This window comes from Lampris incognitus, chromosome 17 (assembly GCF_029633865.1).
Source record: "Lampris incognitus isolate fLamInc1 chromosome 17, fLamInc1.hap2, whole genome shotgun sequence".
Classification (NCBI taxonomy): domain Eukaryota; kingdom Metazoa; phylum Chordata; class Actinopteri; order Lampriformes; family Lampridae; genus Lampris; species Lampris incognitus.
The window spans coordinates 21,326,025-21,350,500 of NC_079227.1; the positions used below are offsets into that span (position 1 = coordinate 21,326,025).

Sequence of the window (24,476 nt, forward strand, 5' to 3'; positions counted from 1 at the left end):
TGGGTACTAGATGTTTTAAGCACGTCAAGTGACTTGAGGAAAGTAATTCCGCCATTCTGGAGCACACTTATTCCCATTTTTCACGAACATTGCTACAACTAGCCACATTAGCATGGCGTCAGGTGACATATTGCGCAGCGGCCGATGTGCCCGCTCCATTTGGGGGAGAAGAAGAAGAAGAAGAAAAAAAATCCGCGCGGAGCCAACCATCTCTTCATTACACATACAGGCTAATGCGCGCGCGTCGCATAGGGGAAGGAGCCGCGAAAACGTTGTTACTACTGTTAGTAACTGAATGAGCGACGGAAAACAGCAGCTGCAATATAACCTCATGGGAAATAAGTTCCCATTTCCAGGGTCCACATGACCCACCTCCGCCAATCCCCTGGCCGAGCACGTCGTAAACTTCCATCGCAAAGTTGTAAATTTTCATAAACAGCAGCCCCTTTTCGTGCTTTCAGGGATTGTCCCGTAGCCTTTACTATATATAGCGGGCATGTTTCCCCCCCCCATCGCCATCTTTATCATTTCTTTTCTTTTTTTTAAGGGTTTGACGTGTTTGAATTCGAGTTATGTGTATATAATTTTTTTTTGTTTTGTGGCTCTCGCATTGAACAACGTTTCTCGTCTTCGGGTTGATCTCAATTCGTTACCAAGAGTAGAAAGTAAAGTAGAAAAGCAGACAGAATTTAGTGTGTGTATATATATCGTTGTTTTGATTATTATACGTATAATCGAGAGGGAGTAACCAGTGCATCGATGTAATACCTGCTGTTGGTCTGACTGAATAGATGGACTCTTATCATAAGCATGACTGCTGATTTTGGATAGAAATTATCACCTGCGCTGTGAAAACGGATTTTGATCTTGAAACCCCAATACGAGACGAAATCTCCTTTAATGTTTTGGGTTTGTTGGGTTTTAGGTAAACAGACAGCCAAAATCCCTCAAAATAAGCTCTTTCTCAGTCTATAGGGTTATATAGGGACGACAATAACACCGGATATAGTTGAGATATATGATTGTTTTAGGGTGACCGTGGTATTGTGGCGGATTGGTGGTTGTAAACCGTCCTTGTTTACGAGGTTATAATGTTATAGAGACCATTGGTTTAGCTGTACACTGGTTTAGACCATCCAACGCTTTGAAAACTGCCTAATTTCCACTTCAGTTAAAATAAAAAAAAATACAAAAACAAGTTTTAATTAGCATGGATGATGCATATTTCCCTTCATTGCAACCGAGTGCAAGGTCCCCCCCCCCCACACACACACACATTTATAGACGCAATAAAACCATAAATTCCTCTCGTGTTCGTCTCATTTCCCCCTCTGAACTTTTCGGTTTTCTTTGGTTCGCAGGTTTAAGCAAAAACAAAATGAATGTGGCTTTCTTGAAATGTACAGACTAATTCGATCTTAGTACAGAAAACCCGTTGACTGCGTACAGGCTGAAAACAACAAAATAAAAAACAGTTTCAGTCCTTCAACTACAGCATACACCGAATTATTTAATTAAGACGTTCAATAATCAGGATTATTTATTCAACAGCCACGATATAGTTTGTTGGCTATTTTTTAAGGACTTTCTTCAGCACAAGCTGTTAGTCTCTATGTGGGGTTTCCTGTCTTATAATGGTGAGAGGGGAAACAAAGAAACAGAACGAAGCAACGTATTGGGTGAAGGATTCAAGTGTACAATGGTATGTGTCCTGTTTTAAAGATAAAAAACAGACTTTATGGCCTGAAAAACAGAAGACAGAGAAGCACACCTGTTTAATTCAACAGCAACTTTTAATTCTTAGGTAGGTGGGAAAAAATACCACCACCACCAACAACAACAATAATAATAACAACAACAACAATAGTAATAATAATACTAATAATAATAATGATAATTCGCCCCAGCATGAGAAAAAATTGGATTAAAAGCCTTCCAGAAAATATTATGCAACGAAATCACGTTCAGAATAAAAGTAGCCTAATATTAATCTATTTATCAATATATTGTTGAACTTTTTGAATTTTCATTGAAATTTGGTTATTGACCATCGGTGTAACTTAACTAATTTTGAACATTCTTTGTTATAATTATGCGGTTGTCAGCAGGGATGTGCAAGTCTTGAAAGAAGAAAACAAGGATTTTAAATGAAATAGCATGAATATATCACGTTAACAATTCGCATATTCCCCGTACATTTGCTGGGTCAAATTCCACGAACAAACCCAAAATCTAATGATAACCCAGCAGTTTAATGAATACAGATCAATTTAAAGATGATTTGGAGAGATGGCGTGGCTATGACTGTCATTTTTACAAGTTTTTGGTATTAGGTTAGTGACATAAATAGCAAAAAAAAAATACAGATTTAAGATGCAGATTATATCTATACTCACACATGTGTTATCAGTCCCGGGACTGTACACGCCAAAGCATCGGAAACCTACAAAACCCCTTGTATGAGAGCCATGCAACACTTAATTGGTATATAATAACAACAATAATAATAATAATAATAATAAATACTTGAGTATTTTCACAATGTGAGACCTCACCTTACAATATTATATGTACAGGTCTAAAACAAACATCAGAGCTCCAGCATACAACGAAATGTGTATGCACCACCAGCTTGCTCGCTATTTTCCATTATAGCGGAGCTTGGTCAGTGTTTCGGGAGTCGGCGCCGTGGTGCAGCTCCTACGCTGCCCACGTCTGTCTGTGCGGGAGGCTCAGTTAACGCTGCGAGAGACGCCAGGCCTCCTGAGCGAGGTGTGTGTGTGTGTGTGTGTGTGTGGTGGTGGGGGGGGGTGCGTGTGCGCCGGGCCCTTGTCAGGTAGGCTCTACCCTCAGCAGGCCGGGGGCCGCGCCTGGCTGTCATGCGCACAGGGGCCGCTGGACTGAAATGCAGGAGGGGAAACGAGGAGACAGCGGAGATTTGGGACTGAGAGAAACGCCACAATGTCAGAGAAACATCACGGCGACATAAGCAGAGTGTGATTAAAGCCTCTATACAGATTTGCTGTCTTTCGTTGTGTGTGTGTGTGTGTGTGTGTGTGTGTGTGTGTGTGTGTGTGTGTGTGTGTGTGTGTGTGTGTGTGTGTGTGTGTGTGTTTTGGTAATTCGTGTGTAATTGCCGGTCGAATCGCAGCCAGTTGTTTCAACCCTTTTTTCCGCCATTAAATGAAGACACTGAGTCATACTGGTGAGGAATGAGATGGACTTTATGTTACAATCAAACGCCCACGCAGCAGAGCCAGTGGATTTATTTTCACTGTAATAGATGTGGGGAATTAACTACTATTTAACAATGCGGATGGTAAACGTGTTTAGTTTTATTTCCTCGTATTTGATCCTCAGTGATGATAATAATAAAAACAAAACAATTCAACCAAGAGGCAGATTAACTGTTTTATTGTAGGGGAACACAAAGATCTGCACACGTCCTCATCAACGTCCCCACACATGTCCTCCTTCCCCCTCGTGTATATACATACACACACACATACATACATACACACACACACACACACACACACGTGTGTGTGGAGGTTTGGTTTTATTCCAGAAGCTTCCATTAGACCTGTGAACAGCCACAGGGGGAAGATGGCCACTTTCCCCTCTGCACAGGCTGATGCCTTCGTGCATTCACCCCCTGACTGTTTTGGGCCTTCGTGGTGTTGGGTATTGTTGGCCAGCTGCAGACGGGCGACTGCCATTAATAAACTCTTTCTGACATTGTCATATTTTTATTTTTTTAAAATATGTGTGAATTAATTGTATATGTGTACTTATTTGCAAATTTGCTTGCCTCAGATTGCCCCTTGAGGGACTAATAAAGTATTTTAAATTGAATTGAACTGCATATTCTATTATGAATGTAATGTGATTATGAAGCCCTTTGGGACTTGACAGGGATTTTGGGCAGTACAAATAAATTTGACTTAATTTGATCACTGTTGGATGTAAAAAAAACAAAACAAAAACAAAACACCACCCAATGCAGTTTCTTTTTATAAAAAAATCGTATTTTTCCCTTAATATAATATAATAAAAAATAGAATCAGAAATGGTATTTATTTATTTTGTGTGTGTGTGTGTGTGTGCGTGTGTGTGCGTGCGTGCGTGCGTGCGTGCTTGTAAACATTGCCGTGTTGCCCTTCAGGTGATGATGGTGCTAGTTTATCCAGCAGCCTTCATCTCCAGTCAGACGACAGCCTGGACCCAAAAAGACATAGCAGACCCAAACAAACAGACCCAAACAGACACAGCAGTCTTGGCAGAGGGCTCAGATGGGCCATGGTGTCTTCATGATGTCACCTCTCTGGGCAGAGTCCCACAGTCCCACAGGATCCTCTGGTCCACACCACAGTCCAGGGTCACTGCTGCTGCATCATGTGACAAGGGATCCTGCATACATTTCATATATATACACAGCACTTGAAAATGTTAATATTTTACATTACTACATTTTGTAATGAAATCAAGAAGAATATTGACAATATTGCTCAATATATCATTGTCAATCATGAACTAAAAACTTATTTGAAAAGATGTTCCTAAACTGACCGGCTGCACGCATGGATCTGTCCCCATGCATGCAGGAGCTTCCCTGTTGCAAGACCGTTGTTGTCCATGTTTGAAATCTGCAAAAGACTGAGAAGTGGCCTTATTACATGGTTGTTTTTTGGTTTTGTTATTTTGGTAAATGCATCAGTTATTTCTGTAATTATGTGACAACTCTTTGAGTCATGGCGGAGTGCAGCTGACAGCACATAGGGAATAAATTGGGAGCCTGAGTAAGCAGAAATGGCACAGGTAAACCCCAAACTGAACAAAACAGAGACAATACAGATGCTGCAAGCATGAATATGCTCAGAGAACATAATGTGTCACTTTTGATGCTTGGCAGGCCACCTCCTCTTCCTCCTCCTCCCCCTCGACCTCCTCCTCGTCCTCTGCTGTGCAGCGCTTGCTCCACGACGCCCAGTTCTTCCAGCACGGTTTATCCACTGGAGCAGCATGCTCCTCCTCCTCCTTGTCCTCCTCCAAGACATTTATAGCTGTTGGAGCCACTCGGGGGGGCATGGTTAAGGTCTGGGGAGAGAAAGGGAGATGAAGAGAAAACAGCTGGAGAGGCCCGAGACAACTGACTTGATTCAGTTCCTATTGGGACCTGCGGCGTTTTATGACACACATCACTGCAATTACTGATAAGCTTTCTGTTTCCTGCCAGGAGAGACACGCAGAATAACTGCATGATGATGGTACGTTATGATTAGAATATAACGTTGTGCTGTTACAATAACAGGGGGAGCTAAAAGCATGAACTAACCAGCTAACGTCTTATGGGACTGGTATAGAAGGTATGACAGGATGGTTCATCATTTGTTCAGTTTAATTCACTAGTCAGTGAAAATTAGACAGCAGTATACTAGCTTTTTAAACACTAGTCACTATTCTGACTGTCTGCTAAAAAAAGAAAGAAGAGATACTAGCTCCTTTATAATAAGTGCTAATTATCAACCTCATCATGGGTATAGTCACTTTTCCATTTCACTATAGCAACAAGTCAGTAAAGTGGATCTTTAATTTTATTTACTGGTAACTAACTTAAAAAGCCCAAAGTTTCTGTCTCTAGCAACTATAACTTCACAATAGCGACTAGTGTGTGTGTGTGTGTGTGTGTGTGTGTGTGTGTGTGTGTGTGTGTGTGTGTGTGTGTGTGTATTATGTGTATGTGTATGCAGGTGTGCGGATATGCTCATGTTTCATTATTTATCTCTTGCAACTGTCCCCAATTGTTGCTTATGTTTTAAACTCTGTGTGTGTGTGTGTGTGTGTGTGTGTGTGTGTGTGTGTGTGTGTGTGTGTGTGTGTGTGTGCACAAGTTTATGTTTTATTATTTACCTCTTGCAATTGCTCTCCAATGTTTTGAATTTCTTCACCCTGGAAAACACTTTGTGCTTTTTGCTTGGAAAGTGCTCTATAAATAAGATCATTATTATTATTGTTATCATTATTAGGCCTAAAAATACATTTTTACTTGTCTCTAAGACACTTCTACTAATAATGATATAATATTCACCAGTAGCTATTTGTTATCCCAGTAACTATAAGCGTTACTAGTTGCTAGTTACTTTTGAATAAGGCCTGGTAACTTTTCAGAGGTGGCAAGGTGCTATTCAGTTTGACACCATCGACGTTTTCATTTGGATTAGACCTGTCAGAATTTCTGATATCAGCATCTACATGTGACGAGTCATATTAATTCACTAGTGTCCAAAAAAATACATGTCAAGTGAAAACATAAATGCTGATTTCTTTATTTGAAACAGAAACTATATCTCATTCAAAAGCTACTTGTCAATACCGAAAAGTGACTAGTAACTATTTAATTCACTAGTCACTGGTAAATAATATATAGAACTGGATTAACAACTAGTGCCATCTAAATAGTGACTAGTTAATGAAAAGTTGATATCTATGGATGCCTCAACTGATAAGCAGCTTGGTATAATCCGAGTAAGAATATAATAGTGACCTGTGCCTTTAAATTAGTTACTAGTAACTAAAATAAAAGTACAAGTGTTTATTGAATTGTTACTAGCAGAAGAGAACAGTGACTAGTTATAATCAAATTATTAACTAGTGTTTATTCCGGTAGAACTAGTATCTGATTGTTAGCAACTAGTGACTTCACAGTCGTGACTAGTGGCAGTCAGAATTGCGACTAGTGTTTAAAATAGTGTCTGCTTTGTAGTGACTAGCGCCTTACAATGAATAAACGATACAATGGCCTGACACATCGCGGGCACACCCAGAGGGCTTAATGAGAAAGATGTGTGGCGCCCTCTTGTGGCTTAAAGTTGACACTGCAATTCAAAATGACCAGGTCCGTTTATTTAACCCAGCCATTATCCAAACCACCCTAGCCGGCTCTCAGGGTGGCGGGGATACTGGGGCCTATCCCAGCAGTCATTGGGCGGCAGGCGGGGAGATACCCTGGACAGGCCGTCTAGATTAGGGATACATTACAACATTAAATTAGGCTACATTAAAATATTAGAACCAGTAGATCTAAGGTTTTTTTTAGGGAGTTGTTCCTTACCCGATGCGAGGGGCTAACAGGATGTTGTGTTGCTGTAAAGCCCCTTCAGGGAAATTTGTGATATTTAGGCTATACAAATAAAATTGGCTTGACTTTCACTTAGACGTAGCTAGGGTTAGCTAGGGCTAGCCTGCCTTGGAAAACCCGGAGAGTTTCGATGACTGATCTATATGGACACCATGACCCATAAATAAGAGACACTTCACGAATGGGTTTTACTATCCAGAAACAAATATCTCTGTACCTGAATATGCAATGGTTTGTACAAATGGACACATGTTTGTGAATAATAATAATAATAATAATCTTTATTTCAGACACACAGCCGGTCCATAGCATAAAAGCAACAATACAATAAAAGAAAAAAAAACATTTAGGCCTAAATGACACACCTACACTCCACGAGCGCGCGTGCGCACACACACACACACACACACACACACACACACACACACACACACACAACATGTGAGGCCTCCACACAGTCAGTTCATAACAGATACAGGCTGTCTCGCCAGTGCTTTTGAAGCCTGGATGTGAACCGATAGCACCTTTTCGTAGGGCTGGTTAGAGCCTCTATGGTGCTGTTCTCCAACACATCCAGGCGACACATAAAATTATACATTAGCCGTCTTAAAAGTGCATCACATGTAGGCACATCTGAGGACACAAACAACTGACTGGCACTATGCCATCTGGAGACATGAAGCGACAGCCTCATAGCATCATTGTAAGCTCCTCTGAGCCTCTGCACACTTCTCTTCCTGTAAGAAGACCAGAGATGAGCTGTATACAGAGGTGTTACATAAGCTCTAAACAATGAACACTTGACATCAACAGAGCACATAGAGAACTTCCAGAGCAACATATTAGCCTGGGCATAGATTTTACAGCATTGACGGTATATATCTCTGTCACCCATCAGATCATCAGAGAGGACATGTCCAAGATATCTTATTTCCTTGCATGTATCGAGAGGACTGCCTGATAACTGAGACACAGGAACATTTGATTTCCTGTCCTCTCTAGTTCTGACAATCATGACATTAATTTTTTTGGCATTCTATGTAATGTCATGTTCTTCGCCATACTGCGAGCACACCTTCAGTAGCTGCTGAAGTCCAGCACTATATGGGCTGACTAAAACTAAATCATCAGCATACATGAGGTGATTGATGACAGAGCCACCCACAAGACAGCCCGTGTTACACCCATTCAGCTGTCTCGACGTTGAACAAAAAAGGAGACAAAATTCCACCTCGGCCAACCCCATTGCCTACATGGAATGAGGCAGACACATCATTGTCCCATTTAACCTGAAACGTCTGATGAGCATACCAGACGACAAGGATTCTGACTATATAACTGGGAACACCTCTAGCCAGCAATTTCATAAATAATTCCTCATGATTAACCCCGTCAAATGCCTTGGAAGCATCAGTAAAACATAGAAATACAATAGAATTTTGGCTTCTATATTTGGCCACTATCTCCTTTAGAGCATAAATGCATGAATCGGTGCCGTGTTTTCTTTTAAATCCAAACTGATTTTCAGCCGTGAGAATATACATTTCCAACCAAGTTAGGAGAATTCTTTCCAGCACTTTAGACAGAACACTGGCAAGGGCAATAGGTCTATAATTGTCCATGCTATCTAGTTTACCAGCCTTGTCTTTAAGGACAGGGACTAACAGTACAGACATCATAGAATCAGGAAGAACCCCGTGAACCATAAGACCAGTGAAACACATGGCAAGAATTGGGCAGAGCCTAAGACTGGCATATTTTAGGTGTTCTGCAGTAATGCAGTCCACACCACAAGTCTTGTTATTATGTAGCATCATAATGGCATCTGAGACATCAGCTGACCTGACTACCGGGTTAACAGAGAGATCAGCATTACCCACTACAACTGCATTACTTTTAACACAGTTAGATTAATTGCAATAATGCTCTCACCATACCTCAGCTATTTTGTCTGGGCCACAAACACCCTCAATATCAGACGGTAGAGGAGTTTTATGATTATTCATGATTTTGACCTCTTTCCATAAGTCATTATGATTGTTACTTTGCAACTTCCTAGCAAGTGCGTCAGCTCTCATTGTGTTCTCATTTTGCTTAATAAAACGAACAGCATATTTAAATCTTGTATTTGTAAGTTTTTTATGCTCAAACAATGCTCCCTGTCTAGGCCTTCCTGACTCGGACCAGAGTGCAAAGGCTTCTCTAGCTGCAGCATGTTGTTCAGCCACAAACTCATTCCACCCAGGTTTGATATTATGTACCTTATTCCTGTGTTTACGGAAGGGCTCACTGGAGGCATTAAGAGCCATCACAATATTATCGTACATGACGCAGAGGTCAGCAGCATGATGTAGGTCTTCGCAATTCATATTTAAGCACATTAAAGCATCCCTAGGCAGTGCAATAAGCAATCTGTCAGTTTGGGTAGAATATTTATCAATATCCTCCTCAGTCAGATTTGTCCAATCTAGCTTCACTGTATTAGCAGCATTACCAGTAACAGCCAGCAGGGGTAAATTCTCAACATTTAGTAACAAAGCAACAGGTATGTGATCAGAGGTGGCCAACCAATAGCATATCTCTATATTATCCAGAAAGGCATGGGCATCTGCTGTACACATACAATGGTCAAGCCAAGAAGTAGTATGCCACGCTTCACTTACGTATCAGGCAAGAATACTTTGCTAGATAGTGTCTGTGAATGTTCTCATTCAACCAGGTCATGGTTATATACCAAGTCCAGTCGCACTTGATTCAACTCCTTTGGATTTGCTAGATAGTATTAAATTGCTATCGTTACAAAACTGCAGCAGATGTTTTGCAAATATAGAATTATCTGACAAGTCAGCATTAAAATCTCCAATTACATAGACACAAGTTGAGTCACTGTCCTCAATAAAAGAATGAGCAAAGGCTAGCCTGTTCAGAAATTCATCCTCAGTCTCATAGGATTCATAAAGTGTATATGTATATCTAAAATTATAAACTTTTTATCATTATAATTAAACTGGAGCCCAATGGCCCAATTAACACTTAAACGTACCACCTTAACCAGTGGATCGTACTTGCAGTTCCAGAGTATAGCCACACCACCAGCTATCCTACCTCGTACTATTTTCGTGCTGAGATCAGTGGTGGATTCACCAGCACCATGGGAATCCTCGTGTATAGTGTTCAGTCTGTCTAGGTCCTGTTTGGCAAGCCAGGTCTCTTGTATGCACAGGTCACACTCGTTCAGCAGTGTGTCAATCAGCAAACGTCTTGACTTATCCGCAGCACTTTGTCCTATACGCAGGCCGCGTGCGTTGTATGATACAACCCTCATTTTGAGAATTTAGGTGCCGGGTGCTGCTGCTGCCCTATCCGGCACAGGAGCACAATCACTAGAGGCTGTAACCACAACCTTGCGTGGCTCATAGTATCGCCTCACAACAGAGCCTTCCGGTCAGATTTCCGTTTTCCCGCTAAATTTTCCCGCTTTTTCCTCCGTTTGAACAAATACCTCATACATCAAACCCAAATATATCCGATTTCCATATCCCAGCAAGTTGAATCAGTTCATTTGGACACAACGTTTAGTAGAAGAACCGTTTCACCACTCATCTAGGTGACTTCGTCAGTCTCAGCTGACTGCGGGTAGCCCCCAACCATCCATGTTATTTTTACAACAACACAATCTCAGTGGCTTGTGAATTTTTGAATCTGTATCGTGGATCACATAAAACGTGTGGCTCAGTGACGTAGTTTTGAAGCTTTGCTCCCCCCAATAACCTTCAGTAACAAAAAAACAAAAAAAACCTTCAGTAACCTTGTAATTCTGAGCCCAAAACCTTCAACAAAAATGACGTTTGGTGCTTGAACGTTCTTATTTTATTTTCATTCATTCATTCATCATCAGCCGCTTCTCCGGGGTAGGGTCGCGGTGGCAGCAAGCTAAGTATGGCACTCCAGACGTCCCTCTCTCCGGCAACGCCCTCCAGCTCCTCCTGGGGGATCCCAAGGCGTTCCCAGGCCAGATTTGAAATGTAGCGAGTTCTGGGTCTACGCTGGGGTCTCCTACCAGTTGGCCGTGCCTGGCAACTGGTAAACCTCCAAAGGAAGGCGCCCAGGAGACATCCTGGCTCCTTTCGACGCGAAGGATGTCCGAGCTCCTCACCCTATCTCTAAGGCTGAGCCCAGACACCCTACGGAGGAAACTCATTTCAGCCGCTTGTATCCGCGATCTCACCCTTTCGGTCACTACCCAAAGCTCATGACCATAGGTGAAGTTTGTGTAACCCTGTGGTTAAATTATAGGCCTTAGATATATTACATTGCCCTATTAGATAAGTGTTTGGCCTATGTTTGTTATTTTGTATACCTTTTGAATATGAAAAACAGTTGTTTACTAATGTGAAATGCATTTACTTTTATTGTTGAAAACTTACCATTGTTGTGATTGGTTGGCTGTGGAGAGAATAACTTACCTTGAATGTGATTGGTTGAGAGGGCAGCGGGGAACGTGAGCGCGAGCAAACTGAACGGCGAGAGAAAGGAGGTCTCTCGTCCCTTGTGTGAGCCAAACGGAGCAGTTTGATGTCGAGTTGTTATATGCTATTTTTCGGTGAGAGAAATGTAATTGAAGTTTAGTGAACAGTGATGTGTGCGGGTGTCTGACCGAGACCCATCCTGGGAACTGTTTGTGTGGATTGTGGAGACAAACTGACTACTCGTCAGTCCCATATGTGTACCCAGCTATGTTACGGAGCGAGCTAGCCAGTCGGGTGTTCGTTGCTAGCACAGCAAGACGCGCGAATGGACTGGATGCGGTAAGGGGCTCTCCCCACAGTGAGTCGGGCCGTCTTCTAGTTTAGCGAAGTAACGTTATCAGTACAGTATAGTGGTGTGTTCATGCGACCATCGAGGAACGCAGAAGGAGTCGTCTGTTGCCGTGTTGGGCTGCCGAGGCGAGCGCACGGTTCGACCGTGAGATGGTGCTAACGGCTAACTAGCCAGTTAGCTAGGAGGGCTGCCGGCCTGACATTCGCTGCGGTGGGAAACGCGAGACGAAGAGGAGCATTCATTCTTTGTGAGTACAAGCTGGATGTGCGGGCTTCCAAGGGGAGCGAAGAGGGCTGTTTAGGGTCCCAACGTACCCGATAAAGAAACAGGCCTGCAACTGGGGGTTGACTTTCTTTTATTTTATTGCCGGCTTAGTTATAGGGTTATTGAGCTGTATGCTAATGTGTTAGTCTGATTAATTTGTGTATATCTGAATGCAGACACTTGTTAGCCATTGAGGCTTATCACTTTCATTCATTCTAATAATTATTACTCATAATACATTTGTATATATAATTCTATGTACCTGTGTGAGTGTGGATTATTCATGTGTGTTTATTCCTGTGGTGTCTAGGCTATGGTAAGTGACATGTTGAGACAACCTTAAAGGGCTAGTCCACCATTTTAATATAAGTTACTCGGTGACACATTGAGGTGTCTAGACCATGTTAGATTGCCTTAAAGGGGTAGTCAACCTTTTTAGTTGGAGTTACCAGATGACACTGTAAGACATTTAGAGCCTTTAGAACATACTTTAAACACATAAAAAGCGAAGTTAACATACTTCAATAGTTTATTGGATACCGAGTTGTATAGAGAACTCAGGAGCGTTGTCCTTGACAGTTAAAAAGGATAGATCGCGCTACATTTGGAACGAAGATTGACCGGTAAATTGAGAGCTTTGCCTTCCGGCTCAGCTCCCGGGCTTCTTTACCACAGCGGTCCAGTACGGCGTCCGCATTACTGCTGATGCTGCACCAATCCGCCTGTCAGTCTCTCGCTCCATCCTACCTGTTATGTCTGCACACATCGACAGTGCTGCATTTGATTTGGTACTGTTCTATTGTGCTGGGATCGATTGGTGATGCCTGCGGGCTCTGGGTTGTTTGATCGGGTCTGCCTGTGATGCTGTGTCAGTCTAAATAAAGAATGCAACGTAGCGGTTGTGTCGAGCGCTGTGTCCTGACGTGATTTCTAAATACAATATTGGCGACGAGGATGGCTGATATCTCTCTCCCACCACCTGCCCCCTTCCTGGCATTACCTGGCGAGCCTCCGGTACCATGGACTCGCTGGCTACATAGTTTTGAAAATTACCTCATAGCCTCAGGGCTCGACGACGTGAGTCAGGCTAGGAAGACGGCTCTGTTGCTACACTGCTTGGGAGCAGATGGTCATCGTGTGCTCGGGACTCTAGGGAACCTCACGAACTTTGACGAAGCTGTGGGACTTATGAGCACCCATTTCGCTGCTCCACAGAGTGCCCTCCTTCGGCGATTTATATTCCGTCAGCGACACCAACTGCCTGGTGAGACTGTGCAGCAGTATGTAGCTAATTTGCGAGGGCTAGCTAGCTCATGCAAGTTTGGCGCGCTTCAGGACGAGATGGTTCGCGACCAGCTTATCGAACACACCAACAACGCAAAGGTGCGTGAGACTCTCCTGCTGGAAAAAGACGATCTGCTGCTGTCCAGAGCAATTACCATCGCACTACAGGTTGAGGGAGCAGCTGAGTGTGCTGCTATGCTAAATACACAGCAAGCGGCCACCTCCAGTCAAGCTGCCAACGACTCCTCCCTCTACTCACGGCTGCCCCTCGGGACGCAACCCAGCCAGAGCGAGGCGGGCGCCGACTCCACTGGGGACGTCTTGCAACTGCAACGACGGCGTTCTCGGCCCCGCCCTCAACAGTCCTGCGGTAACTGTGGATCTCGGTCTCATGTTTCAAGGACTCAGAACTGCCCTGCCCGTGGCCAGACATGCCGTAGCTGCGGTAAGCAAAATCACTTTGCCAACGTCTGTCGATCTTCCCCGGCTGGGTCAGAGGGCCACACCCCCCAGTCTTCAACCGCTGTCATTCACAAGGTGAGCTCTGGGCCAGTGTCATTCAAATCACGCACAGTCAACATTAATGATGTGTGCATCCCCCTGCTGTTGGACACCGGTGCAGGTGTGTCTCTCCTGAATGTTGATACCTACAGTCAATTTTTCGGTTCACTGCCACTGTCCGCACCCTCAGCTGTCCTCTGTGGGTATGGTGACTCCAAAATCGATCTGGTTGGCTCTTTCCCAGTGACTGTCCGCTATGGAACCAAGCTGGTGCCCAATGCAGTTTTTCATGTGGCACGCCGTGGGGCCAAACTGATGGGCCTGGACCTGTTCTCCGCTCTGGGGTTCTCCCTCTTAGACACAAGGGGGGCAGCAGTCCTGACTGTTGCCACGCCTTGGCAGCAGAAGTGGCCATCGCTGTTTATGGGGCTGGGCTGCCTCTCCGCCTTCGCCCATCAACCTCTCCTCAACCCTGCTGTGAAATCTGTCATCCAACCACTGCGCCGCATCCCATTGGCTCTCCGTGATGGGGTCTCCACCGAGCTGCAACAACTGCTGGAAGCTGGCATCATTGAACCGGTGGACGCGTCACCTTGGGTCTCAAACCTCGTGGTGGCTAAGAAGAAGTCGGGGGGCCTGCGTGTCTGCGTCGATCTACGTGCAGTAAATAAGGCAGTGGTCCCTGATAAGTATCCACTGCCCACCTCAGAAGAACTCACTGCTCAGTTCTATGGCTCTGAGGTGTTCTCCAAGCTCGACCTCAGACAGGGGTACTTACAGGTGCCCCTCCACCCCAGCAGCCGAAACCTCACAGCCTTTGTGACACATGCAGGAGTGTTTCACTACACCAGGATGCCTTTCGGTCTCAGCTCCACCCCTAGCTGCTTCCAGAAAATCATGGTCTCCGTGCTGGCTGGCATACTGGGCGTGGCCATTTATCTGGACGATATAGTGGTCCACGGGCCCACCAGTGAAATCCATGACAAGCGCCTCAACATGGTCTTCGCAGCCCTGTCCAAGCACAAGCTAACTCTCAATGCTGAGAAATGTGTCCTCTCTGTGCCAGCCATCGACTTCGTGGGGTTCCGGCTGTCAGCGAGTGGTGTAACTCCACTATAATCCAACGTGGACGCCATTCAGGCCATCCCTGAGCCCGGCTCGGCCGCCCAGGTCGCCTCCTTCCTGGGTATGACAAGTTACTACCTGAGGTTTCTTCCCCAGTACTCTGCGACCACAGCCCCCCTGCGCCAGCTGCTGCGTAAGGACGAGCCATGGGTGTGGTCAAAGGCATGCAGTGACGCTGTGCGTGATCTCAAGACTCAACTGACTTCACCACCAGTGTTGGCTCACTTCGACATCTCCAGCTCCACCTTTGTGACCTGTGACGCATCAGCCACAGCGATAGGGGCTGTGCTGTCTCAAACCCAGAACGGTGTGGAGAAGCCCATCGCCTTCGCCTCCCGTGCCCTCAACCTGACCGAGCAGCGGTACTCCGTGGGTGAGCGTGAGGCGTTAGCCTGTATCTGGGCTTGTGAAAGGTGGCACCTCTACCTCTATGGCCGCTCCTTCACCCTCAGGACAGATCACCAGGCCCTGACAGCGCTGCTGTCCACATCTGGGACAGGCCACAAACCCCTGAGGTTGCACCGCTGGTCTGACCGCCTCCGCCAGTACAACTTCAGCCTGCAGTTCACCCCAGGCAGAGACAATGTTGTTGCTGACCTGCTCTCTCGCTCTGTCTCCACCCCAGCGCCACAGATGGACACTGACTGTGTGGAAAAGGACATTGTCCAAATGCTACACACACCCCTTCAGACCACTGTCTCTCTGCAGGAGCTGAGGGCAGCCTCCGAACAGGACCCTGTCCTCTCCCAGCTCCGCACCTACATCCAGAACGGCTGGCCTCACAAGGTCCCAGAGGAGCTGGCTGCGTTCGCCCAAGTCAGACAGGAGCTCTCCTACTGGAACGACACCTGCGTGGCACGTGGATTTTGCACAGTGGTCCCAGCTGCTCTCCGTGCACGTGTTTTGAATATGGCGCATGAAGGCCACCTGGGCATTGTGAAACTGAAACAGCGCTGCCGAGACCTGGTGTGGTGGCCGGGGATAGACAGAGATATTGAGGCTCTGGTGAAGGACTGTTCTGCCTGCCTTGTGAGTGGCAAGACTGGCCACCAGGCTCCCCCACCCCTGCAACCTCTCGCCTGGCCCTCTCAGCCCTGGGAACACCTGCAGTTGGACATTTGTGGTGAGTTCCAGGGAGTTCCCCACCACCAACGCTTCATGGTGGTCGCCTACGATCTACACTCAAAATGGCCTGAACTCACCACTTCCGGCACTGTGACCTCACAGATCATCATCGACTTCCTGGACTCTCTTTTCTCTCGCTGGGGCCTCCCAAAGACCATCACCACTGACAACGGCCCTCAGCTGGTCTCTGCTGAGTTCACTGCTTATCTCGAAAGCAAGAGCATCCGTCATTTACGCACTGCGTACTACCACCCCCAGGCCAATGGCGGCGTTGAACGTTTTCACCAGTCACTGAAGAACGGCCTCAGAGCACACATGGCCCAAGGGTGCTCTTTCACGCAGGCCATCCGTCACACACTGCTGCACTATCGGGCCACACAGCACTCGACCACAGGCGTCTCCCCAGCCTCTCTCATGCTAGGCCGGGAACTGTGCATGCCCCTTGACAGGCTCCGCCCCTCCACACCCCAGGCACCTCCCTCTGGGGTCAGAGCCTCAGTCACTCGTCAGCAGACACGGATGAAGCAACGGTTTGACCAGTCAAAACGAACCAGGGTGCCAGACATCAATGTGTCAGCCTGGGTCAGGGTCCGCAGGCCCCGCAGGGACAATAAAATGGCTTCACACTGGTCCTCTCCTCTCCAAGTCACCCGTCAGCTGGGCCCAGCCACTTACCTCCTCAGCGATGGCACTCGGTGGCACTCCAGTCATCTACGGAAGGTGTCAGCTCCGCCACACACAGCTGGTGACACAACCTTAGCCATTCCCTCAGCATGGCGAGACGCCCCGGGGCTTCATGCAGCTCCTACACGGGCCCCAGACATTCCTGGGCCTCAGCTTCCCCTGCCTTCTCCCTCCCCACCTCGGCCCGCCCAGCCTCAGGCTGCCCCGCGACCTGTTCGCACACGTTTACGCCCTGGCCACCTAGAGGACTTTGTGTCAACCTTTCATGTTTGAAATCCTGCCGGGGGGGGGGGTGTTATGTCTGCACACATCGACAGTGCTGCATTTGATTTTGGTGCTGTTCGATTTTGCTGGGATCGATTGGTGATGCCTGCGGGCTCTGGGTTGTTTGATCGGGTCTGCCTGTGATGCTGTGTCAGTCTAAATAAAGAATGCAACGTAGCGGTTGTGTCGAGCGACAGCGCTGTGTCCTGACGTGATTTCTAAATACAATACTACCCTCACTCGTGAACAAGACCCCGAGATACTTGAGCTCCTTCACTTGAGGCAACAACACATCCCCAACACGGAGGGAGCAATCCACCATTTTCCGGTAGAGAACCATGGCCTCAGAATTGGAGGTGCTGACTCTCATCCCGGCCATTTCACACTCAGCTGCAAACCGCCCCAGTGCGCGCTGGAGGTCACGTTGTGATGAAGCCAACAAAACCACATCATCTGCGAAGAGCAGAGATGCAATGCCGAGGTTCCCAAAGCGGACACTCCTCACCTTGGCTGCACCTTGAGATCCTGTCCATGAATATCACAAACAGAATCGGAGACAAGAGGCAACCTTGGCGGAATCCGACACCCACCGAAAACGTGTTTGACTTTGTGCCGAGAATGCGGACACAGCTCTCACTTTCGTTAGGACCGGATGGCTTGTAGCAACTGCCCCGGTACCCCATACTCCCGCAGTACCCCCCACAGAGTGCCCCGGGGAACACGGTCGTAAGCCTTCTCCAAGTCCACAAAACACATGTAGACTGGCTGGTCAAACTCCCATGCCCCCCTCCCCCGCCTCAGCACTTCCGCAACGGTAAAGAGTCGGTCCGTTGTTCCACGGCCAAAACGGAGTCCGCATTGTTCCTCCTGGATCCGAGGTTCGACAATCGGTCGGAGCCTCCTCCTTGTACCTGGGAACACCATCGAGCACCTGGGAGACTGAGCAATCTGATGCCCCGATAACTGAAGCCGCTCCAATTTTCGGATTTTCATCATGGAATTTTCCGTCTTCAAATCAAATCAAATTAATTTTATTTGTGTAGCCCAATATCACTAATTACAAATTTGCCTCAGTGGTTTTAACAGCAACACAACATCCTGTCCTACACTTAGACCCTCTCATCGGATAAGGAACAACTCCCTAAAAAAACCTTTAACAGGGAGTAAAGATAGGAAGGAACCTTTCAGCATCTCTCATGTCTTATTTTATTTTATTTTTTTGGCAAGTGACCGTTGACCCTTTGAAGTGTACCCCATCACGAGTTATCCCCTGATCGATATCCCTCAGTAAGATAATATTGTCAAAAGTATAAATACATGCTGTCAGAATAGGAACACGTTGTTGAACGAGATTACGAACTATTGCGGGGGAAAAACTACATTTCCCGAGCCGGTCGTCTTCCGGATCGTAAGCAACACGAAGAAGGGCGGACAGACAGACAGACAGACTGACTGACAGCCGGACAGACACTCGCTGGCTGTCTCGTTGGCAGGCGAGTCGCACCGCGGAGAAGTGACGGAAAACCTGTAAGTTATATTTCAGCACTTGTTGACAAGAGCCTAAAGCATTTGTTTACGGCTAAACTGGTATATAGGCGATTATAACGAAAATGTCTGCACTGTAAACAATAATCGACCTTTGTTCTTAGCTTACTTTCGATTTCTCAAACTATCGAGCCATTTGCCATCTTTATACCAAAGAGTCTCCGAAAGTTCTCGCAGTTGCCGAAATGTTGAGAGGGCAACGTAATATCGAAAGAAATGTGAGGAAAACGAGTGAAGTAGTGCTGTTTGGGTTTGTAGTGTCATGCGAAAGTAATGAACTATGGCGACGGTCGCGGTCGCCAAAACGAGATGAAGCCCACGATAAACATGTGTGTGGCTTGGAGATGCAACACATGCCACTGTATTGCACCTGTCGTCATCAGTCAGACTTCTGAGATGTTGTGCCTGAATAACAATTTAAACCTTGTTTGCTTAGCGCTTTTAAAAGCAAAGTGCCTTACGACACAATGGGGAAAACATTGTCGAGTTCAAAATCAACACGATAAAGCTGTCAGCATTTGTGATAAGAGGGCTAAACGAAGAGTAAATGAAAACGCGAGGCGAGACGGGAATAAAGGAGGGAATAAGGTGATTAAAAAGCGGATGGAATACGAGATGGACTACGTGGAAACAAATTTGACGAGATGATCTGAACGATGACACTGATTTTAATCACCAGTTTAGCATGGAGAGCTCTTCTGAGACTGGGGACGTGGGGCCAACAGCCGCTTTCTCCCAGGTTGTTTTCAGCGACATCCCCCACACCTATTCACCTCTGGGCCCCGTAACCTGCTGCTACACCCTGACGGAGGCCTTTCAACCAAGCACCAGGGACTGGGTAGGGATTTTCAAGGTGCGAGAGAACATTACATTTTCATCTCCTTTCTGTTTGAATTATCATTGCCTCTCGGGCAGCACGGTGGCGAAGTGGTTAGCGCGGTCACCTTACAGCAAGTAGGTTCTGGGTTCGAGCCCTGTGGCAGTCCAGCCTCTGTGTGCAGTTTGCATGCTCTCCCCGTGTCTGCGTGGGTTTCCTCCCACGGTCCAAAGACATGTAGGTCATTTGAATCGGCCATACTAAATTGCCCCTAGGTGTGTGTGTGTGCGCGCGCGCGCGCGCGCGCGCGGGCCCTGTGGGATTGCCTGGCGGCTTGTCCAGGGTGTCTCCCCGCCTGCCGCCCAATGACTGCTGGGATAGGCTCCAGCATCCCAGCGACCTTGAGAACAGGATAAGCGGTTTGGATAATGGATGGATAGATGGATGATCATGGAGTCATGCATACACCTCTTCCTTTGCAGGTTGGGTGGAGCACGACAAGGGATTATCATACTTTTGTGTGGGTGGAGCAATCTTCAAATGTAGCTGTGCAAGGGCGAGTGAAAAAACAAGCTGTGTTTCAGGGTAAGACTTGGTGATTAAGATATTGTGGACGAGATTACTGCTGATTATGTTTTTGGCATGACACAATGGAATTTTTAAAAACCAAAACAAAAATGTTGTAATCATAAATAAACATCTGTTGCCTGTAATAATTTTTGTACTCTTGTTCTTTCAGAATATTATTTGCCTAAAGACGATGCAGAGTTTTATCAGTTCTGCTACATTGACAATCAAGGCCAAGTACGAGGAGCTAGCACCCCATTCTGTTTCAAAACCACAGCAGAGCAAAGTTTAGATTGCAGCCTGGAAAATGACCTTCTGGTGATTACAACACAGGTATACAGTTATGCAATTCAACGAGTATATATCTGCCACACTAATCATCAATGAAAAGAATGGAGGTTTGATGTGCTCCTGATATTAAGTAGTGCTGAAGAGTCACTGCACTAAAGTTCATGTGTGCAAAGGACAACAGTGTCTCAAAATAACGAAAACATGGCCGGGTCTGACCTCAAAAGCAAACACATTCTTATGTTGACGTAATATGCTTTATTTAACCCAGGAACAAGTTGACCAGAGTGTAAAGGAGAAAGCTGAACTGACAAAAGAGTTGGCTCGTATGAGAGAGGAAGCTGAAACCATAAAAGGTGCTCTAAAGGAGAAACAGCAAGAAGTCAATCACCTGAAGGTCTGCTTTGTCTCATTTTGAATCTTCCTCACAAGAGTAATATTTGTAACAGACACCTTAGTTCTATATGCAAAAATGAACAAAATTAATAGGGTTTACATGTGTATGTATATTTAAGCCAGTTTGCAGTTTCCAACAACATATCATGGACCTGACATTGACATTGTTTTGCAGGAACAGAATGAGCAGAAAGAACAGGAAAACGGTGAACTTAACAAGCAGCTGATTCAAATGAAAGAACAAAATGATAGCTTAGCAAGCACTTTAAAGAAGCTACAGCAAGAAACTGACCACTGCAAGGTATGTTTGCAGTTCATGTTAATAAACAGAATACTGGAATTAAAACCATGTCGCTTTGGAGAATTAACTTCAGTATCACATTTTAGGAGGAGGTGTTGATCCAGATGGTGAATCGACTTGACCTACAGCAGAGGGAAATTTTGAGTCAGAATTTACCAGATGACCTATTGAGACAGGAGGTAAAGCTATGCGAACTTGATCTGTCTTGTCAAAAGCTAACTCCAAGTCATGTGCCATTAAAATGGTGTAAAAAAGAAAACCTTCTTAGCGGTAACATTTATGCAACAACCATTACTATTTGGCATTGAAATGGCTGCACACATCTTTCAGTTAAAATTGTAGTTGCAAAAAAATGTTCATGTAACGCCTTATTTTCTCTTCCCCTGCTGTTTGTTGTCATTTATGTGTCAGCAGTCTATGACTCGTATCCAGGAGAGATATGATCAAGCTGTGGTCAGGGTCAACCAGCTGATGGGGGAGAAGGAGGAACTCAGAGGGGCGATTAATGTCCAAAGTGTGGAGATTTCTGAGTGAGTCATGCACAGACAAGAGCACAGAAATTTTATAGATTTCTGTTGGACGCTTTTGAACATTGTTTTCTCTGTGTGTTTTAGGCTCAAATCTAAAGTCAGAGAAAGAGAACAAGAATTATGCAGACTGAGAGACAACATTCTACTCATACAGGTACATCCACCTTGCTGTGCAGAGTGGTATGTTAAGAATGGATAGCATATGTTGAAGAGTAGCCTACATTATAAAGAGACCTGTCAGCAGACCTTAGCAGTGCTGCATCACACAGAATGTCAGCTAAATCATTAGATAAAATGTAATCAGGGCATGTATTCATAGAATGACTGCTGGTCAGATGTGGTATGGGGGTGACCCTTGGCTCTATGACGGGTCAGGCATAGGTCACATTGGTCCAGACGAGTACCTCCACTCATAAATGCTCTACGAGAACATCAACCAGCCTGTACCCTTTTTCAGGTGGACCTCCAAAGTAGCGAGAGAGATAATAAGAGGCTCTCAGCTGAGCTGCACAGATTAGACAGCCTCACAAGCAGCATGGAGGAACTGAAGAGAGAGAACCAGGAGCTACATAGAAACCTCTCCCAACAGGTGCATGGCATTCCAGATGATGTCCTTAAGGTGGGAACAATTTATCGTGAAGCCTCATATCTTTATACAGTGACATGAATTATATAACTGAACAATGGCTTGGACAATTGCTGAGAAAAACATTGATATGATTTTCTCAGGCACAACTTCAAACCGTCCTCAGTCAGCTACAGGACGCTCGGGAGCAGTTGGCTGAGGAGAGGCAGGCATCAAGAGAGACAAAGAGACAAGCAGAGGAAGCAGCGAGAGAGCTGAGAGAGGTTAGAGAGAATCTGGAGAAGATCGCCTCGTGCTCCAGTCAGACCCAACTGAAAAGTGGCAAACTAGAGGTGAAGTCAAACTATCTGACAGGATGTGGGCCTGAAATTAGACGAGCGATTTCAGTTTTAGGTTCATATATTTCAGCAAGGTGCTGCCTTGGCTTGGCTGATGTACCGTTGCTTCCTCTTCGTCTTTCAGCTGCAACTTACAGAGGCGCACGGCATCATTGCGGAGAAGGAGGAGACCATTGCAGAGATGGAGAGAAATATCAGAGATAAGGAGAACATGCTCATGATTGAGAAACAGGAGAACCAAGAGAAAGCAAGAGAAAACAAGGTAGATTGGTACCTAAGCTGTTGTCTATGTCAAACGTGGGGTCTTTTAAAAGGTCACCAATTGGGTTTGTACTTTTCATGTCAGAATCTTAGAAAAGATATCGAAGAGCTTCGCAGAGAGTTCGCTGACCTCCAGGCAATCCCTCCTGCTGACTCCCCAACTATGCAGCCTTCTGTTCCTGGTGGCTCACCAGCTGGCACCCCTTCAACTATGATGCAGGATCAACAGAAAAACACATCCTCAGGTTCCTTTCTGTATGAAGATGTATATGAAACAATCGGTAAGCTCCAGACTCCCTTATGACCCCCCCACACACACACACACCACCACCAATAAGATCGTATGAAAACTCATTTTATCAGTAACATAGATATTCATAATTAAAGAGGAGTCAACTTTTTGGTTTTACTCATGATTCTACACATCACATGCTGAACAATAAAAGTTGATCACCCATATTTAAGCATTGACTGCTGTGACTTTTCTTGCAGGGAGCAACACAAAGGAAGAGGTATGTGTCAAGTCTGCTCTCAAAGAAACCTGTGTCAGTATGGAGAGACAAAGAGGCTAAGGCTAAACAGGAACAAGTCACTGTTGGCTGGACGCTTTCTATTTACATTTTTCTATTTACCCCCCCGCCATGGTCAATGAAATGCAACCTTTTAAGCGCTTACCTGTCTCTGCTGTCAAAAACCATGAAAGCTACAACTTGGCAATCCCAGCAGGCACAAAGGGAAACTCCACTGCTAGCTAAATATTTGTACCTTGCAAGTATCTAAGATAGCCCAGAAAATCTTCTACTTTAAAGCAGTGGCCCTAAAGGCTAGTGTGTTCAAAATGTTATTCCTGAAAATAAAGACAATAAACATGAACATATTTATAGCTTTGAGGGAAACACCGATCACACGACGCCACCTGATATTCACGGAAAATACAAATAGGGACTGCTGTTTTTCATTCTAAACGTGGACTCAAATTTAATCCTCTTTTTTTTTTTTATACCACATATGACCTACCGTCTCCTGTTTCTGTCCCCGCAGGCCTTAATGTGTCGGCATTGCCAAGAGAAGTTCCCTGGCATTACCCAGGATGAGCTGCAACAGCATGAGGAGAGCCACAAAGTGTGTCCTTTCTGCACCCTCATCTGTGACAACATGGAGCAGTCCGTCTTTGAGGATCATGTCTATAGCCATGAGTTGTAATGGCAGCCTAGGCAAACGTTTGGTTGAAAATATCTACTGTTTTTGAGGGAAAACATCATGTGACAAAGTAGCTTTTTTGGTGGTTGGCCTTCTGACTTTGACTGATGTTTAATTAATCAAGTTTCCTTTATTAATTACCTTGGGGAAATTAAGTAACAAGTAAAAATCAAGGACAACCCATGATTTTTCAACTTTAGTTTTGCCACAGGTTTGTGCGGGGTGCAATGTCTCTCAACCTGTACATCCAAGAACAACTTCTTATCCTTCATTAACCAACTGTAATTAAGCCATAATATACATACTGTAATATCCCTTATATAATATATAAACGTATTTCATTTTGGTTAAGTCTTAAGTAAAATGTATGAATTCGAAAAAACAATAAATAGCTTCACCGTACTTCATAAGATTTATTATAGTTGAGTCAATGAATTCCTT

General features: G+C 45.3%; 1 protein-coding gene across 3 annotated transcripts; it reads left to right on the top strand.

Moving 5' to 3' along the window:
• The first annotated feature begins 5,134 nt into the window (after window positions 1-5,134).
• On the top strand, window positions 5,135-24,447 carry calcoco2 (calcium binding and coiled-coil domain 2). Of its 3 annotated transcripts, none has more exons than XM_056296813.1 (15): window positions 5,135-5,267; window positions 19,431-19,604; window positions 20,051-20,153; window positions 20,308-20,468; window positions 20,695-20,820; window positions 20,995-21,120; window positions 21,207-21,299; window positions 21,532-21,650; window positions 21,735-21,804; window positions 22,108-22,269; window positions 22,380-22,568; window positions 22,699-22,836; window positions 22,921-23,116; window positions 23,328-23,347; window positions 23,877-24,447. In XM_056296813.1, the coding sequence occupies exons 1-15, from the start codon at window positions 5,259-5,261 to the stop codon at window positions 24,036-24,038; spliced, it is 1,848 nt and encodes a 615-aa protein (XP_056152788.1). In that variant the 5' UTR covers window positions 5,135-5,258; the 3' UTR covers window positions 24,039-24,447. The 3 variants fall into 3 exon arrangements, with proteins under 3 accessions (XP_056152788.1, XP_056152789.1, XP_056152790.1); XM_056296814.1 differs by having other exon boundaries at window positions 5,136-5,267; window positions 21,535-21,650; XM_056296815.1 differs by lacking the exon at window positions 5,135-5,267 and adding an exon at window positions 18,624-18,733.
• The last annotated feature ends 29 nt before the right edge of the window (window positions 24,448-24,476 follow it).